This window comes from Schistocerca gregaria, chromosome 2 (assembly GCF_023897955.1).
Source record: "Schistocerca gregaria isolate iqSchGreg1 chromosome 2, iqSchGreg1.2, whole genome shotgun sequence".
Lineage (NCBI taxonomy): Eukaryota > Metazoa > Arthropoda > Insecta > Orthoptera > Acrididae > Schistocerca > Schistocerca gregaria.
Genome location: NC_064921.1, coordinates 674,794,066 through 674,811,823, shown reverse-complemented (window position 1 = coordinate 674,811,823; position 17,758 = coordinate 674,794,066). Strand labels below are relative to the sequence as shown.

The 17,758-nt window shown below is 37.9% G+C and overlaps 1 protein-coding gene across 2 annotated transcripts in view; it reads left to right on the top strand.

Moving 5' to 3' along the window:
* The window catches only part of LOC126334729 (uncharacterized), a 100,971-nt gene extending 88,835 nt beyond the window's left edge, over positions 1 to 12,136 (top strand). For both annotated transcript variants that reach the window (XM_049997267.1, XM_049997268.1), the window contains one exon: positions 10,837 to 12,136. In XM_049997267.1, the coding sequence (XP_049853224.1) occupies positions 10,837 to 11,385 (549 nt within the window). In that variant the 3' untranslated portion in view covers positions 11,386 to 12,136. The remainder of the gene's footprint in view (positions 1 to 10,836) is intronic.
* The last annotated feature ends 5,622 nt before the right edge of the window (positions 12,137 to 17,758 follow it).

The following is a 17,758-nucleotide window of genomic DNA, read 5'->3' as shown; positions in this document are numbered from 1 at the left end:
TGTGTGTGTGTGTGTATATACTCGTTGGTACACATGTTCATGGTGCATGTTTGCATTTTCAGCTGTGTGGAATATTTTGTGCATTTTCAGCTGTGTGGAATATTTTGTTTATTGTTGACAGTTCATATCCTTTGGCTGATGCCAAGTGTGTGTGTGTGTGTGTGTGTGGGGGGGGGGGGGGGGGGGGAGGGTGAAACATGGAGCAGCAAAGTTTTTTTCCATAGTTATTGAATTTTGACCAAAAACGATATCACATAGACATCACTTACAAATTGCTGAGTGAAGTCATCAGTAATCCAGAACTTCTAAAGAAGGTTATAAGAGGTGACAAAACATTGGTATACAGTTACGGCACCGAAACTAAAGCCCAGTTGTCTTGAAGGAAACACCTGAAAAGCCAAAATTGAAAAAAATTCAATAAGTTTGATCACAATTGAAGGGTCTTCTTCAGTTACAACAGGATAGCGCATCACGAGTTCCTGTCAGTTGGTCATATTGTCAACCAGGAATACTACCTAGAAGTTATGAGCTGTTTGTGTGAAGCAGTCTGAAGAAAATGACCAGAATTGTGGCAAAATCACTTGCGGAAATTGCATCATGATAGTGATCCCACTTGCACCTCAATGCTTGTTTCTGATATTTTGCCAAAAGACAAAACTATTATGTTGCCTCAGCCACTGTATCCTCTGGACATGGCCCCCTGTGACTACTTTCTATTCCAGAGGCTGAAGTGAACCATGAAAGGACTTCGTTTTGCCACTGTTTGTGGGATGGAAACAGAATCGTTGAAGGAGCTGAACACCATATCTACATCTACATGACTACTCTGCAATTCACATTTAAGTGCTTGGCAGAGGGTTCGTCGAACCACAATCATACTATCTCTCTACCATTCCACTCCCTAACAGCGCGCGGGAAAAACGAACACCTAAACCTTTCTGTTCGAGCTCTGATTTCTCTTATTTTATTTTGATGATCATTCCTACCTATGTAGGTTGGGCTCAACAAAATATTTTCGCATTCGGAAGAGAAAGTTGGTGACTGAAATTTCGTAAAAAGATCTCCCTGCGACGAAAAACGTCTTTGCTGTAATGATTTCCATCCCAATTCGCATATCATATCTGCCACACTCTCTCCCCTATTACGTGATAATACAAAATGAGCTGCCATTTTTTGCACCCTTTCGATGTCCTCCGTCAATCCCACCTGGTAAGGATCCCACACCGCGCAGCAATATTCTAACAGAGGACGAACAAGTGTAGTGTAAGCTTTCTCTTTAGTGGACTTGTTGCATCTTCTAAGTGTCCTGCCAATGAAACGCAATCTTTGGCTTGCCTTCCCCACAATATTATCTATGTGGTCTTTCCAACTGAAGTTGTTTATAATTTTAACACCCAGGTACTTAGTTGAATTGACAGCCTTGAGAATTGTACTATTTATCGAGTAATCAAATTCCAACGGATTTATTTTGGAACTCATGTGGATCACCTCACACTTTTCGTTATTTAGTGTCAACTGCCACCTGACACACCATACAGCAATCTTTTCTAAATTGCTTTGCAACTGATACTGGTCTTCGGATTACCTTACTAGATGGTAAATTACAGCATCATCTGCGAACAACCTAAGAGAACTGCTCAGATTGTCACCCAGGTCATTGATATAGATCAGGAACAGCAGAGGTCCCAGGACGCTTCCCTGGGGAACACCTGATATCACTTCAGTTTTACTCGATGATTTGCCGTCTATTACTACGAACTGCGACCTTCCCGACAGGAAATCACGAATCCAGTCGCACATCTGAGACGATACCCCATAGGCCCGCAGCTTGATTAGAAGTCGCTTGTGAGAAACGGTGTCAAAAGCTTTCCGGAAATCTAGAAATACTGAATCAACTTGAGATCCCCTGTCGATAGGGGCCATTACTTCATGCGAATAAAGAGCTAGCTGCGTTGCACAAGAGCGATGTTTTCTGAAACCATGCTGATTACGTATCAATAGATCGTTTCCTTCGAGGTGATTCATAATGTTTGAATACAGTATATGCTCCAAAACCCTACTGCAAACCGACGTCAATGATATAGGTCTGTAGTTAGATGGATTACTCCTACTACCCTTCTTAAACTCTGGTACGACCTGCGCAATTTTCCTATCTGTAGGTACAGATCTATCGGTGAGCGAGCAGTTGTATATGAGTGCTAAGTAGGGAGCTATTGTATCAGCGTAATCTGAAAGGAACCTAATCGGTATACAATCTGGACCTGAAGACTTGCCCGTATCAAGCGATTTGAGTTGCTTCGCAACCCCTAAGGTATCTACTTCTAAGAAACTCATGCTAGCAGCTGTTCGTGTTTCAAATTCTGGAATATTCCATTTGTCTTCCTTGGTGAAGGAATTTTGGAAAACTGCATTCAATAACTCCGCTTTAGCAGCACAGTCGTCGGTAACAGTACCATCAGCACTGCGCAGCGAAGGTATTGACTGCATCTTGCCGCTTGTGTACTTTACATACCACCAGAATTTCTTCGGATTTTCTACCAAACTTCGAGACAATGTTTTGTTGTGGAACCTATTAAAGGCATCTCGCATTGAAGTCCGTGCCAAATTTCGCGCGTCCGTATATTTTAGCCAATCTTCGGGATTTAGCTTTCTTCTGAACTTTGCATGCTTCTTCCGTTGCCTCTGCAACAGTGTTCGGACCTGTTTTGTGTACCACGGGGGATCCGTTCCATTTCTTACCAATTTATGAGGTATGAATCTCTCAGTTGCAATATCTTTGAAATTGAGGCACATCTCGTGTACATTTGCATAGTCAGTTCGGAAGGAATGGAGATTGTCTTTTAGGAAGGCTTCTAGTGACAGTTTATCCGCTTTTTTAAATAAAATTATTTTGCATTTGTTTCTCGTGGATTTGGAAGAAACGGTATTGAGCCTAGCTACAATGACCTTGTGATCACTAATCCCTTTATCAGTCATGATGCTCTCTATCAGCTCTGGACTGTTTGTGGCTAAGAGGTCAAGTATGTTTTCGCAACCATTTACAATTTGCGTGGGTTCGTGGACTAACTGCTCGAAATAATTTTCGGAGAAAGCATTTAGGACAATCTCGGAAGATGTTTTCTGCCTACCACCGGTTATGAACAAGTATTTTTGCCAAAGTGAATTCCAGAAGTGCTTTCAAGTTTAGAGAAAGTGGTGGTGCAGGTGTAGGGGGGGATTACTTTGAAGGGGACAAAGTTGATATTGATGATTAAATAAAGATTCTTTAAGAAAAATAAAAATTTCTATTACTTTTTGATCACACCTTATATTCTGACTTTTGGATGATGTCACAGTCAGCATCTGATAGCAAATACTTTAAAATTCAAATAATGTAATTTTGATGTTTTTAATGATCAGAAATTGCAAATAACATTGCTAAAATCAGTGGTGTAACTGGGTTGAAGCAGATGGATCAGTTTCCTGTGACGCCTGTGTACAGGGAATCCCTAGTTGCTTCAGGACTCCTGTGAATCTATGTTGTTACTTGAGTGAATTAGATGCTGACTACTTACTTGCGGTCAGCACCAGTGCATTTCCAGAAAGAGAATTTTCCCTGTAGCTATAGTAGGGAAGACCATGAATTCGTGCTTTATTAATCATTTTTGTTTTGTTGTGATATAACTTTATGAACAACTTAGAATGGACACAGAACTCAAACAATCCAGCTGTAGTATTTTGATACACGACAAAATTTTCTAGTGACTGTTACTTTAATCGCAAGAGGAAATGAATTCATTGGCACGGCAGAGAAAATAACTGTATTGCTAACAACCTTTTTTACCTCATGATGTCAAAAGGCTTGCTTTGGTTGCAAGTCGTGCAGTGGATTTTGATTAAAATATCCTGAAACTTTATTGATTGCTGTGTAGTTATGAAGGCACTCTAAGTGGTTCATATTAGTCTCAAGGAACAGGGAGCAGGAACAACAAGCAGTGTTTATTAACAAATAAAACAGAAAACCAGTGAAAAATTGCTTTTAATAAATATTTTAAACATGCAAATGCGCTTGCATAACAACAAAATCTTTTAGTTTAGTGTTAATCTTCTTCTATTTGCCACAAATTTGTGTTACTTTCTTTTCTAACATCTTGAAGATTTTTTTTCACATAATTTTGGTGTACGCTTGTCAGGCACAACCCAGTGAGTCCGTCTTCTCCCGTAGTGCTCCTAAGCCTCATCTTTACTCGTTGAAGCATATTGAAGGATCGCTCCACAGTTACTGTTGTGCATGGAGTAGTGTGATCACTCCACAGTTACTGTTATGTGTGGAATTCTCATGCTAAGGAGAAAGACATTGGTTACATTAAACAGGTCAACGATTTCTGTGTCCTTTAATTTAGCTTCAGGTATATTCTTTCTCCTCCATAAATTGTGCCATAGGTCCAGTTCTCTGGCAATATTATCCAAACTACAATTTTTTTGAACAGTTCTGCATGTTTATGAAATTCTGTTATACTAGTTTTGTTCATATTCAAGGGCTGTAACTTGTTTAGAGCAATAGCTGGAGTATTTTCTGGTGAAAATTGAATATTTGATGATGACATGAGTGATTCAATGTATGGTATTAACAGCAATGTCACCAGTATTCGCTGTCACTTTCTGAAGGCAGATTGCTTCTGAATTTTTGGTTACAAGCAAAGTGTGGAACAGAAATTTCTATTTCCCTTTCCTCTGCAGTGGCTTGTGGTTTTCCAAGTAATTCGCTAGTTGTTCTGTCTGCTTCCTTTCAGTCATTGCTGAGAACATCAAGGATTCCTGTGATGTTTTCGCTCACTGCGATCATGTGTATAAGCTTAGATTTCAGGACATTAGCCACTGGTTCTAAAACTGCTGAAGGTTTGGCTGTTGTTTGTAAAGCTAAGAGGAACACCAGTTTTATAATGGCTGAACACAACTAATACACATAATGTCCCTCTGTGGACAATTTTCTAGAGCTCTCACAATCTCTGCAAAATGTTGAGAAAATAGTCTGATGGATTTATATTTTTCAGACCATCTCATCTCACACAGTCGTGATAAATTTGGAGCATATTTTTCTGGTATAGTTTATTCTCTAAAAAAAAGTTTATAGTGTCTTTTACAGTGGGAACAGTATTTCTAATTTCCGGCACTGCACTTGCATCATTAACCACAAAGTTGAGTATGTGTCTTGAACCACGAACATATGAGACTCGATAATACTTCTTTCTTAAAATGGCTTGCACACTGCTCTCTCTACCTGCATTTTTTTGAACAGCCATCGAAGCCAAATCCTACACAATCCTCTACTGGCAGATTAGGAAACTGTCAGTTGCTTTGACTGTTGATGAGGCATTTTGTGACTTTATTTCAGCAAAACCTACAAATTCTTCCTGGATTTTCACTTTGCATTCACCCTAGAACCGCACGCCTATTGATAACTGTTCCTTCCCAGCTATGTTCGATGTTTCATCAGCCAAGAATGCATAAAACATTGCTTTCATAATTTCAGTGACTATATTCTCCCTAATAACAGCATTATACAAATTTATTAGTTTATTTGTATTTTTGGTGAGTGTAAACAGCATTGCAGCAATAATTTTCCAGATGACTCCTCAACTTGTCATCGCCAGAATAGATTCTTAAATTCTAGAAATGTAATAAAAGACCATCATCTAACTGTTTTCCTCTAAGAGGCATATCATGTGTACCATAAAAAATCATACAAGAAGGAATTGATGATAATATCTGCTGGTTTTCATTGATCACTTTTTGATGCACATTATGCAGTTGGATATCTACAGGTACTTGTTCAAGAAAAGATTTGCTGCAGCTCATGCTCGTAAGTGTTGCTGGGTTTTTAACATTTGTCTGACAGTCTTCATGCTTATTCTTGAATTTTGTGAATGGTCTAATGACAAATGATACCAAAATGCCTCTAACAGTACCAGTAACAGGAAATAAAACACAGTGCTTTCGTAGGGAATTTTTTAGTAGCTTGGAATATACGAGCCACGGTGCATATTGTTCTAACCAAGCAAGATTAAATCTTTGCAAATGGCTTGCATCACTTTCAGAGTCATAATGCCTTGAGGGGGTCCAAGGATTTAGCAAGAGCTCTTCCTTCTTTTCCACTCTCATCTGAGTAATTAGCCCAATATAACAACCCAGATAATTTTCATTGCAGTCAATTTTAATTGCAATTTCCAAATTGTCTTTAAACATACAAGCTACTTGGGATGCTGAAACTTCCTTGCAGATTAAAACTGTGTGCCAGACCGAGACTTGAACTCAGGGCCTTTGCCTTTCGCGAGCAAGTGCTCTACCATCTGAGCTACCCAAGCACGACTCATGCCCTGTCGTCACAGCTTTGCTTCTGCCATTATCTCATCTCCTACCTTCCAAGCTTCACTGGAGCTCTCCTGCGAACCTTGCAGAACTAGCACTCCTGGAAGAAAAGATATTGTGGAGACATGGCTGACCCACAGCCTAGGGGATGTTTTCAGAAGGAGACAGAATGAGATTCACTTTGCTGCGGAGTGCCCATGAAAGGTCTTTGTATGGGAACCTGCTGCATTGTTTTGGCTCAACCATACCTTTGTTTTCCTGTGTTAGCGTAAAGATACTGGGCCCACTGATGACGAGCAAGCACAGATGCGCCTATGGTCTCCTACTGTTTTTATGGCTTTGGTATGGATGACAGCTTATGTACTTGATGTGCATTATGAGTCGTATTTAACAAAAATTCTCTCTTGTTAGAAAACTCTGTCAGATTTCCGCTTTGGAGTAGATGAAAATGTGATGTATTTTTAAGCTTTAGTTCAATAATTTGTTCTCCTAACTTCAATATCAAAAACATTTCCCACATGCCAAAAAATCTGGAACTTTGTCAGAAAATGCATTTTCATAAACTGCCTGTGTTTCAACTTAATAATGCGTTGCCACACATAAAACTAAAATCATAATGTAGTGCAGCTCTTGGAGAACACATTGATGCCAGTTCCATACCTGCACATTGAGTACTTTGCCTGTTTGCACTAGTTTAATGAAATACAAGATTATGTGCGTGTTCTGTGCTGGATACGATAGGCAACACGCACAGAAAGCCTTCTCAAGAAGGAGGGAAGGTACTGAAGAAGAATTCCTTCCTCAGGGAATATGCTTCAGATATTTTATTCATACAAAATTGAGAACTCTCTTAGAGAATGTACTTTCGGCATGTAAGAGCCTGAAACCAGTCGTCAGTTGCGGTTTAAGCATTGGAAAATAAAAAGAACCTTGCAACTAAAGTGGCTTTTCCAATCTCTGCTATAATGCTCAATTGTGGATGTTCCTCCAGTAGGATTGTTTTGTTCTTCAACACTTGGGTATCACGGGGATGTCAACTTCGTCCCGTCTGTACCCATATCGGGCTGCCTTTGTGGTTGCCCCGGTTGCTGCCCGCAGTGGGGCTGAGCTCTCGCCTGTCGTTGATTGGGAGGTCATTCCAAGGCATGGCGGGCTGATCAGAAAGCCTCCCCGGTGCGTCTGACAAACAGGTTTCAGGCACTGTCTCTGGCTGAGGCAGATGCAGCTGCCTGCCCTGTTTCAGAGGATCATTCTCAGCCTTCAAGGTCCGGGCAATCACAGAGGGTGGGCTTATTGGTAGTTGGGAGCTCCAATGTTAAGCGTTTAATGGGACCCCTTAGGGATATGGCGGCTAAGGAGAAGAAGAAATTCAGTATGCACTCCGTGTGCATTCCGGGTGGAGTCATTCCTGACGTGGAAAGGGTCCTTCCGGATGCCATGAAGAGCACAGGGTGCAGCCAGCTGCAGGTGGTGGCACATGTCGACACTAATGACATGTGTCGCTTTGGATCTGAGGAAATTCTCTCTGGATTCCAGCGGCTATCTGATTTGGTGAAGGCTGCCGGTCTTGCCTATGAGATGAAGGCAGAGCTCACTATCTGCAGCATCATTGACAGAACTTTCATGTCTCTGAAATAGCTATTGCTACATGTTAGACATTTCTTAATGTCCTCCCTCAGGAGGAGCGGTAAGGAATTTGACTGAGTGGAATGAGGAGGATGGATTAGTGCATGTAATTTGAGTTTCTCAAAACTTTGAGCATTGTGTTATACTTCCTTTACAGACTCTCATGGTAAGCGCCCGAAATGTTGGACCAGTATTATAAAATCATGTGAGCATTTTGCATATGTCCTCCTTTGCAAACACATTACACCTTTCCACATTTCTCGTTTGCCCTCTCTACAGCTGATTTTCTTATTGTTTTAATTTATTTAAATATGATTTTTTTGTTATATTGTCCCAGAAAAAAGACTATGTCATATCATGACTGTCATTTGATTTGCTGAAGAACTATATTCATTGTATAAGTGGCAATCAAGAAGTGTCCATTTGAGGGTGTTGCTGCTGCATATATGCAATGTAGAGTGACTGATACAGGTGTATAAACACTGACATCTGGTCAAGGGATTAATGTGACATTTGAGTGTTTCGAATGTGTATACAGTAAATGCAGAATTATGAACTATGATGACATTATTACTAATGCGTCCAAACATGACCAATGTGCTGTTATTCTTTTCTTGGCTGTGGAAGGACAAACACCAGTTGACATCCAATGTAGAATGAAGAATGTGTGTGGGGGCAACTCATCTGTTGAAAACCTTCATTTTGGAATGGTGCACCAAGTTCCGCACTGGTTGTGATTTGACACAAGATGCTGGTCAACCTGGAAGGCCAGCCTCATCCATGGCAGCTTGCTGAAGCAAACCTGCGATTCAGTGTTGAAAATAACACATTCTTTGAGTGCACTGTTGCAGGCAACAAAAGCTGCTGCGCCAACGGGTACTGCTGCTTCATGATAACGCACATCCCAAATCACAAATCTCATAACGCAGAAGTTACACCAACCCAAGTGGGAGACATTTGAGCATAAAAGTCAATGATTCCTATTGAACAACGATGTGTAGCAGGCATTTATGGTCTCCTTAATGCTGCAGGACACAGTGTCTTACCAAATTGGTATCTTCAACCTGGTGCTTCGGTTGGATGATTGCCTCAATGCACTGGTGATTTTGCCCAATTGTTGTACTGATTCCGTAGTGTACGGCCTTCAAACAGAAACTGTTTGATCGCCCTTCATATTTTCATGGATCTGTTTATAACTGTGCTTTCTAGCTAAATTTACGAATACACATTATGGATACAGGCGAACTGTATAAATAAGCATTGAAGAGCTCAGGAATTTTCCCTATTTAGTGTGGTTTCTCAATTATTCGGTTTCTAGTTCATAATCATTTGGAAATGATGTCACTTGTATTTTCATTATTTTTGCATGTTTTACAAGCTCATTTATCTGATCAAATATTAATGTTTCTAAGAATAGCCACTAGTGTGTTTAAAGCTTCTTTGCAAAGGGCATTTCTTCTTCATTAAAACAACTGTTTGTTTTCATCACTGAAATATCTGTCCTTAAATGTGTTAACACACTACACAACATTTTTGTCACCTGTGTTTAGTCTCTGACAGTAATGGCTTTACTTGGAAGATAAAAAAAGACAAATGTTATCTAAATTACGTCTTTCTAAAAGAACTGACTGGTCTTCACTCTACTGATTTTACATACTGATCCACAAACCTGCTGTCCTGGGTGGCTTTATTGAAAACTATATAATATCATTTTCTAAACTCAGGGGCTCTCCTTTTCAATGGTTGTTGTTATGCAACAATAGTTTGATTGTTTTTTTATTTATTTATTCCTCAAGACACACCACAGTGGTGCAAATTCCACAGTTTTGTGCATCTGCATCCATCAGTGTTGTGGTAAATTTTTTATGTTTGATGAAATGAGGCTGACTGTGACTGCTTAGAATCAAGTTTTTCAATTTACTACCGTTTAATGCACTCACAACTTTATCACTGAATTCTTAGGCATCCTGAGAACACAGTACCCTCACACTTATTACTGGTTTATGAGGTGAAAGTGACGGTCTCTAGTTATTGGCCTTCTGTACAGAATTTTCTCTGTTTTCCAAGTCTTAGTGTTATAATTACCTGTGTAAGTGTTTCCTCATTTCTTGTTATTTCATGTAATATGGTGTTGCTTGCCTTCAGAATCAGTGTACAAATCCTATGATTGAAAGAGGTATGGGACTAACTAAAGTAAAGCTTCTCTTTTCATTAAAGTAAGATTTTTTGTAAATATTTAAAACAGTCATTACAAGATATCTACAAGTTGGTCGACTCCTCCCAGTACATTTATTCTTTAATGGCTTGTTTTTCTGATAATATAGAAGAGTTTCAGATGAACTGTAATATGCACAAACACAGCAAAAAAGTAATTTTCATGCAGACTGTGGCCTCCATTCCTACATTTCAGTGCAGAGTTATGTGCTTGTATGTGTAGGTATTCAACAAGCACTCATCTAACATAAAGCAAAAAGTTAGGATTCTCTATCAAGTCAAAAGAAAATTATAAAAACCTAATTATAAACGCCTTCTACATATTATCTGATTATTTAGATTCAAAGCTTGAAGATTTAGCTTTTCGGCATGTAGCAATGTATTGTAAAAAATGCTGTGCCAATAAATAAGTTCATTGTTAATGAAGTCTACAGATTACTTTACTACAAATTGCTTTCTTTTATTAGCATTTACCTTGACTTGTTCCATATCATGTAGGGTTCTTTGCTTAATGGGAATGAGATGAATGAATGAATGCATGCATGCTTAAACAATTCACAAAGAAAAGGTACTCAAAATATATCACAGATTTAAAATTATGTATTTTCAAGTGGTATTGGTGTGTGAAATACTGCTATTTGATTTCAGGTTCTTCTTGTGTTGATTCAAGACTGTAATATGCGTGTTGTGTGCAAAGCAGCATCTGTTATAACATCAATTTCAAAATCATTATCAGAACATGATTTGCTGTCACCAGCTGCAAAACATCTTCCAGACTTGGTGATGTCCAGTTGCACTGAAAGATTTCCTGACATGCCTGCTAGCAGAGTGCAAGGACCACGTTTTGCCAGCAACAGTGAGGTTGACTCTATTCCTACTACTCCACAAAAGCGCCAAACAGAAACCTCTGCTAGTGTCATAAATTCTATAGTCCAACAATCAGATATGAAACTTCTGCAGGATGTATACAGAAGCAAATTGAGTGTTCCACATCCATTTGATCATCGTGTGACAACAATATGCAGCAGTGTAAGTCCAGAAGATTTTCTTCACGCTCTTGGAACACTCAACATCCAGAAAATGATTCAAGAAAAGAATCGTTGGCTTGAATATTACTCTGATGACTTTGGTTCTTTACTTGATGATATACTAGCTTCAAATGAAGCTAAAGAATACAATGCTATTGATTGTTACTGATAGAATGCAGTCTGTGTATGTGATATTGTGTGCCAATTCATTTATTTTAATTAAACTGTGTAGTTTTGCAAAATATAGAACATAAAAAACAAAAAGAAAAGATTGAGATGTGCAGTCCATTGTAAAGTATTTTATTAATGGTTGATGTAAATAGTTTTGTATGAGGAACAAACATATTGGATCACTATCATAAATGAAGAAAATATTTTAAATGTTTTTGACTTTTTATATATTCTATTATAGTTTATTGGCTGTTAATTGTAACTGAAGATACATATTTTTCGTTTCCATAAAATAATTAATGGAAAATTCAGTCAATATTTCATGATTTTTTTTAATGAAATAGACGAGAAAAAAATTGCAAAAAATACAAATTATGTTAAAATAACAAACTTCATTATTATGCATTTATTTTTAACATTTCAGTATGTTTTTGCTTGCATACCTCGGGAAGTAATGAGTCACTGAGTATAATGAAAGTATTGATGTGAAATGTAACATTTACAATATGTATTTGTATATTAGTGATTTTTAAGCAGATATTGAATCTGCACATATTTTGCTAGAAATTTACCATGAGACTAGGTGTACAGTGAGTTGTCAGAAAATGAGTTCCTTGAATAAATATTATTGTACATAGTTGGAACTCATTTCTTGAGGGTTTTGAAAAATGGAATTAGTTATGCTTGGAACTGTGATATAAGAATTGTGTAAAATATGTTTTAGGATGAATAAAGGAAATTAACAGTTACACACTGTTGATTAAATCTTTCCGTATTGTCTGTGATTACCTCAAAAAGTTTCCAAAGAGTGTTGGAATGTTTCTTTTGAAATGACATGTAGAATTGTGTGTTACCTATTTTCAAATTGAAGATGGCACATATCTCACCAACATTTGTGTTTCAGAGAAATAAAGAAACACATGAGCAAGAACAACATTCAGGAATACACTGTTTATTACTTTGATTCCTCTTATATTTTTGTTTAACAAAGCTATTATGCAGTGAGGGAGCAACAGTAGCCTCAGATTTTGAACTTTCAAATAAGGATGTTTTTACCAGCATGGAAAGACATATGGACAGCATGTTTTCTCTCTTTCCTCCATTAACTATTACCTGTGATTGTATGGTGCATCTGTATTTTCTTTGCTTTTTGATTTCTAGTTCTGAATTGATAGAAGTTGGAAAACTTCGGTCACCTAGTGTTTTGTGTCTGGTCAACGCAGTCCAAAAATATTGTATTTAGTAGTCTGGAAATAACCATTGTTGAATGCTATGTTGCAGTTTGTTGTACTGTCCTCAATTTCTCTGTGTTAATGTCATTGGTTAAGTAGTTCCTAGTTGATCATGTGTACTACTTATGGATTTTTTAAGAGGAAGGTTACCTACAGTGAACCTTACTTGGTAATTTTCAAGAATCATTGGGAATTGATTTCAGGGCATTGCTGCAAACAGTATGTATCAAATGCGCAAATTGACAAAGGACACAACAATAGACGAACTTGATACTCACAGCAGCAAGCTTGGGTGTTGTTTTGTTTTATCAGTAACAGTGAGTGAATGTGCTACAATTTTGAGTTCGGATATTCTTACAAGGTGGTATTTATTTAAAAATTTGTTTAGCATAGATAAGTGTGCTCTTGAAGTTCTGTTGGGAATATGTGTTGTCGCCGAATCAAGAGCCCAGAAACTGGATCGAACATTGCAATGAAAGCTGTGACAAACTATACTAGATTGCAGTGAAAGCTGTGTGAAACTATACAAGAAAACTGCCAGTGTTCAATTTCCGTTTGAGTTATATTCCACGAAATGCAGAAAAATGACTGCGATTAAAAAGAACATTTGGTTTGATAGCTGTAATTTGGGCATTGACCAGAGTCATCATTGTGTCCTGCTGGCTAAAAGATGATACACTATAAGCCACAGCATCAGAAAATAAGGTCTCATTCAAGACTGTGTGTGATTATTGTGGTTTCTATTGGAAGGAAGGTATGCTATGTGGTAGTGACAAACAAAAGTATCCCCATCAGATGTGAGAATAGGGTAGAGGAAATTGACAAGTCACATGTCATGTCTCATAAGTATGGAAGAGGGAGGAAGCTGAAAAACGAAGTGGATCTCCTTTAGTTTTTTGGAGGGATCAAAAAAGAATTGAAGAAGTTTAGTCATATCTGATGCATGGAAACCCAACCAAGGTTTCAATAGAGAAGGCATTGATCATGAATTGATGAACCACTTGGTAGAGCTGTATCTTTTGATGATCCATCGCTGCATACTCAAAACATAGAGCAGTTGTGGAAGTCGCTGGAATCATCTATTAAAAGAGAGGGCAGACCCAGCAACAGGAATGAGTTACACATTTTTCAGTTCCTCTGTTTCCATAATTTACAGTTGACAGGGAAATCTCTTCACTGTGGTACTCTGCTGATAGTTCTTAGAGATATTTTGAGAGTGTATCCAGGATTTGGAGAGAAAAGCATGCATCCCACTGCCTGTACAAATGGAGCATTGCTCACAATGTTGCTGAAAAGCAGAATAAGTACTTCTTGTATCACATTCTTGTTTATGTCACGTATATTATTACAATTTTATGTTTTATCTCTGTGTATTTACAAATAGTATTATGATTTTATGCTTCATCGTTGTATGTTTTCAGTTCATTTGTCTTTTGTTGTCTCTTTTGTCAGTTTGCATGTTTGATGTATATCACTTGGAGTTAGGCCCTCTCTTAATAACCCTCTAGTTTCGTAAACACTAGGTATGAAGCAAGAAGCATAACTGTGCAGTGAACAAAGAAAGCAGGATTGTTCCCTTTTCTGTGTTCCTCTCCCTGTGGTAATCTGTGGAACCCAGTGTTTTGCATTTCTCATAGTTTGTGAATGTCATGACCAAAGTGTACTGCAAATTTTCTGAGCAAACCTCTCACTTCACCAGATCAGATGATGATGATGATGATGATGATGATGATGATGATGATAGTTGTGTGTAGCTTACATATTGGCAAACTCTAGTTTAGAAATTTGTGAAATCATTCCTGTGGGCCATTATATGTGGTCATTTATCATATAATAGTGTATCTCATGTACATTTTGGGTGAACAACCTGAGCATACAACATAATACACAAAAAATGTGGTTGCTTACATGATCTAAATGTGTGCAATAGCCCTGTTATTAAAAACTGAGGATGCAGCAATATTTTACTGCAGATGTGAGTCCAGTAAAGTTCTTTAAAAAAAAAAAAAAAAAAAAAAAAATCACCGAATGTATAGTTCTTTCAATGTAATACGCTAATGTTTCTATTGTGTCAAAAACTTAAATTTTTTCACTCATGACCTTTTAATATTTTGCTTTTATTTCCAATTGCTAGCAAGTTGTGACCTCACCAAATCGTAATAATGTGAAATTTGTTACATGGTTATTACTGTTGCTGAACAGACTCACAATCTTTGTTATTAAATTAAATTATATCTGTCTCAGTTGTTAATAAATTTAAATATCTGTTTCTGTAGTAAGAACAGTTTATCACATGGACTGTCTGATAGATGTAAATTTGTTGGACGTATTAGTTCTTTTACATGTAACTGTCCAACCATACTTATCAGCCAAATTTCTTATCAGGAAACATCTTTGCAGTTATAAATGACATAATGGTTTTGAATTGGGGTCAGTTTAGGTTTTATTGTGCCAATGGCTTGTCTATACCATACATTGTTTTATTAATAGAGTATTTCAGTGATACATAGTTTGCCACCTCAGACTGTTCTTCTGTTACATAATTGTCAAGATTCTACTTCATACTTCACTACTGGGGAGGTTGGGGCTAGAGTGGTCATTTTTATGTTTCATGCTTTATCCTAAAACCATTTGAGGCAAATTTTTTAAATTCAGTATCTTTGGATTCACCTGTTTTCACACTACCAAAATCATTAATGCAATTTGTATCTTCAACATTTTGGCTACCGGCTTAAAAGTTTTTGATATAAATAAAGCCAAGTTCCCAAAAAAATGTTTTATTTATTCCTCAAAAAATGTGAAACATCAATATTAACCTTAAGATATTTTTTTGCTTTTTTTTTAGACAAATCTTGTACTTTCCAAAATTAACATTAAGCTGCAGCATCCTCCCGTGCCTTTGTGTCCTGGTTGTTTTTGCAGAAGCAGGAGAAAAATAATATCACACCTCTCCACTATTGACTGATCTGGGACAAAATGGAATACAAATTCAGATCCTTTTTCCCACAGATAGCAAACATTCACTTCCTCTTTTCCAATGGTATTCACAACTTGCCCAATATAATATTTAAAAGTCTTCTCGGTGGCAAAACGAACCATAACAAAATCATCAGACCTCAATTCTTCATCATCTGTCAACATTTGTAAGGTTTGGGCTTCATTGTCCTCTCTTTCACAACATCACTCATCCTCAGATTCCAGCATAGTTGATGAAAGGGTTTCTAATTCACTGCCTGCATCATCATTGATTTTATTTTTTGCAGAGATATTCAACTCCTTCTTGCTTGGGAATGAAGTCTTCCTTAAATCTGATCTCATTTTACCCACCACTGCTACCCCCAATTTGTCTTTGATTCGAGTACTAGTGTAAACAGTGGATTTCTTTTGCCTCGATTTTCCTTCCCGCCTTGCAGCTTTTGGGCAAGGTCGACAGTCTTCAGGAGTTGCAATTCCAGTTTGGACTGCACCTGAAGTGGAAGGTAATCACACAAACGTGCAGGTTCCACAGGAGAAGGTCTGTCACTACTTGACGTAGAGGCTGCTTGACTGCTCAGTTATTTCTGGTGGCCTAAAATCATCGTCAGTGAATGCCAACCTATTAATTGGCCACAATACAGTCACCTTGATGCCAGATGCGATATTTTTTTTTTTTTTGAGTAAACAAAAGTGGGAATGCTATCCCACAAAACAGCAATCTCTCAAATAGTGACTCAGCGACCAGGATGCATTCTCAACTAGTCAGCCATTGCTATTCTTAGATATCCCATAAATGGTCCGAACACAGTGATATCTAGTAGCTGCATCCTGTGGGAACAATGTGGTGGGAATGTCAGCAGAGTGATTCCAGCATCTCGACATATTGATAACATCAGTGCTGATGTGACTTGCATGACTGTCCAGAAGTATGAGTAGGCGATTGTCTTTTGAACAGCTCATCTGCTTGGCTACATGCTTCGAAACATCGAGGAACAATTCGGTTGTCATGTATCCAGATTTGTTGGTGAATCCAATACTGCCATTTGGTGCACCATCAAGAAATTTGGCTTTCATATGGACTTGTGGAAATATGAACTCGGACGGTATGGCCCTCCCTGAGGCTGAACAGAAAGCACACATTGTGATATTTTCCTCTCTCTGTTGTGATGCTACCATTCCCACTTGCTTCTTACTACGTTCTGCAATAACTTTAGGAGGCTGCAGTACAGTAGTAATGCCACATTCATTCAAGTTGATTATCCTGTCTGGAGCGAACTTAAATTTGTCCAATACACTCAAAAAATTGTCAAAGAAAACATTAACATTTACTTTGTTAAATGCTGCATCCCTTGCAGAGCTCATACTTTCAGGTCTACAAAGAGATAGCTTTTGTTGCCTATGTAAAAATCTATACAACCAGTCCTTTCCTGCCATACACCTCACATCCCAGCTCCTCGGGTAATTTCTTTTTTGGAGTTTTTTTATGCCAGTTCATGTGCTTGATTGTATGTCAGTCCATAATGTAAATTTGATGCCTTCATGAAGTATTGATCTAGTAATTTCTCTTGAGGACCTATAAAAACCTTGTGAACTCTGTTTTTGGACTCTGTTGTATTAAGTGTTTGGATTTCTTCATATGAATTTCCTGAATCACTTCCGTCACATGGATCTGGAAAAGGTATATAATTTAGGCAGCCACAATGTGTGGAATAGAAAAGGATTTCCGCAGTTGCACAACTGTGTTATTTGTGTAAGGCAGTTGGTTTACAAAGAACAATAGAATTATTATGTGGTGGCAGAGTTGTTTGGAAACTCACCTGGACAGATCTGAATGCTTTCAGCAGCATATTTCTTAGGTCTGATGACGTGTTTCTGTAGCATAGACTTCTTTAATCCAAATTTCTCTGCAGTTCATCGAATACTCCCCTTTTTGAACAAAACTTCTTTTACCACTTTCTGAGCTTTTTCTTCATCAATATTAGCCCTTTCGGTTTTCCAGATATATGTCCTCACCACCTATAATATAGATAATTTACTAAAATCATTTATAAATGCAAAATTATGAAACTAAAATTTAGCCTCCATTCTAAATCAAGACTGGGGTAACAGTGGACACCATCCACACTTGGCCCTCTTCAAGTGCCCACACTTGCCCCAAGGGGT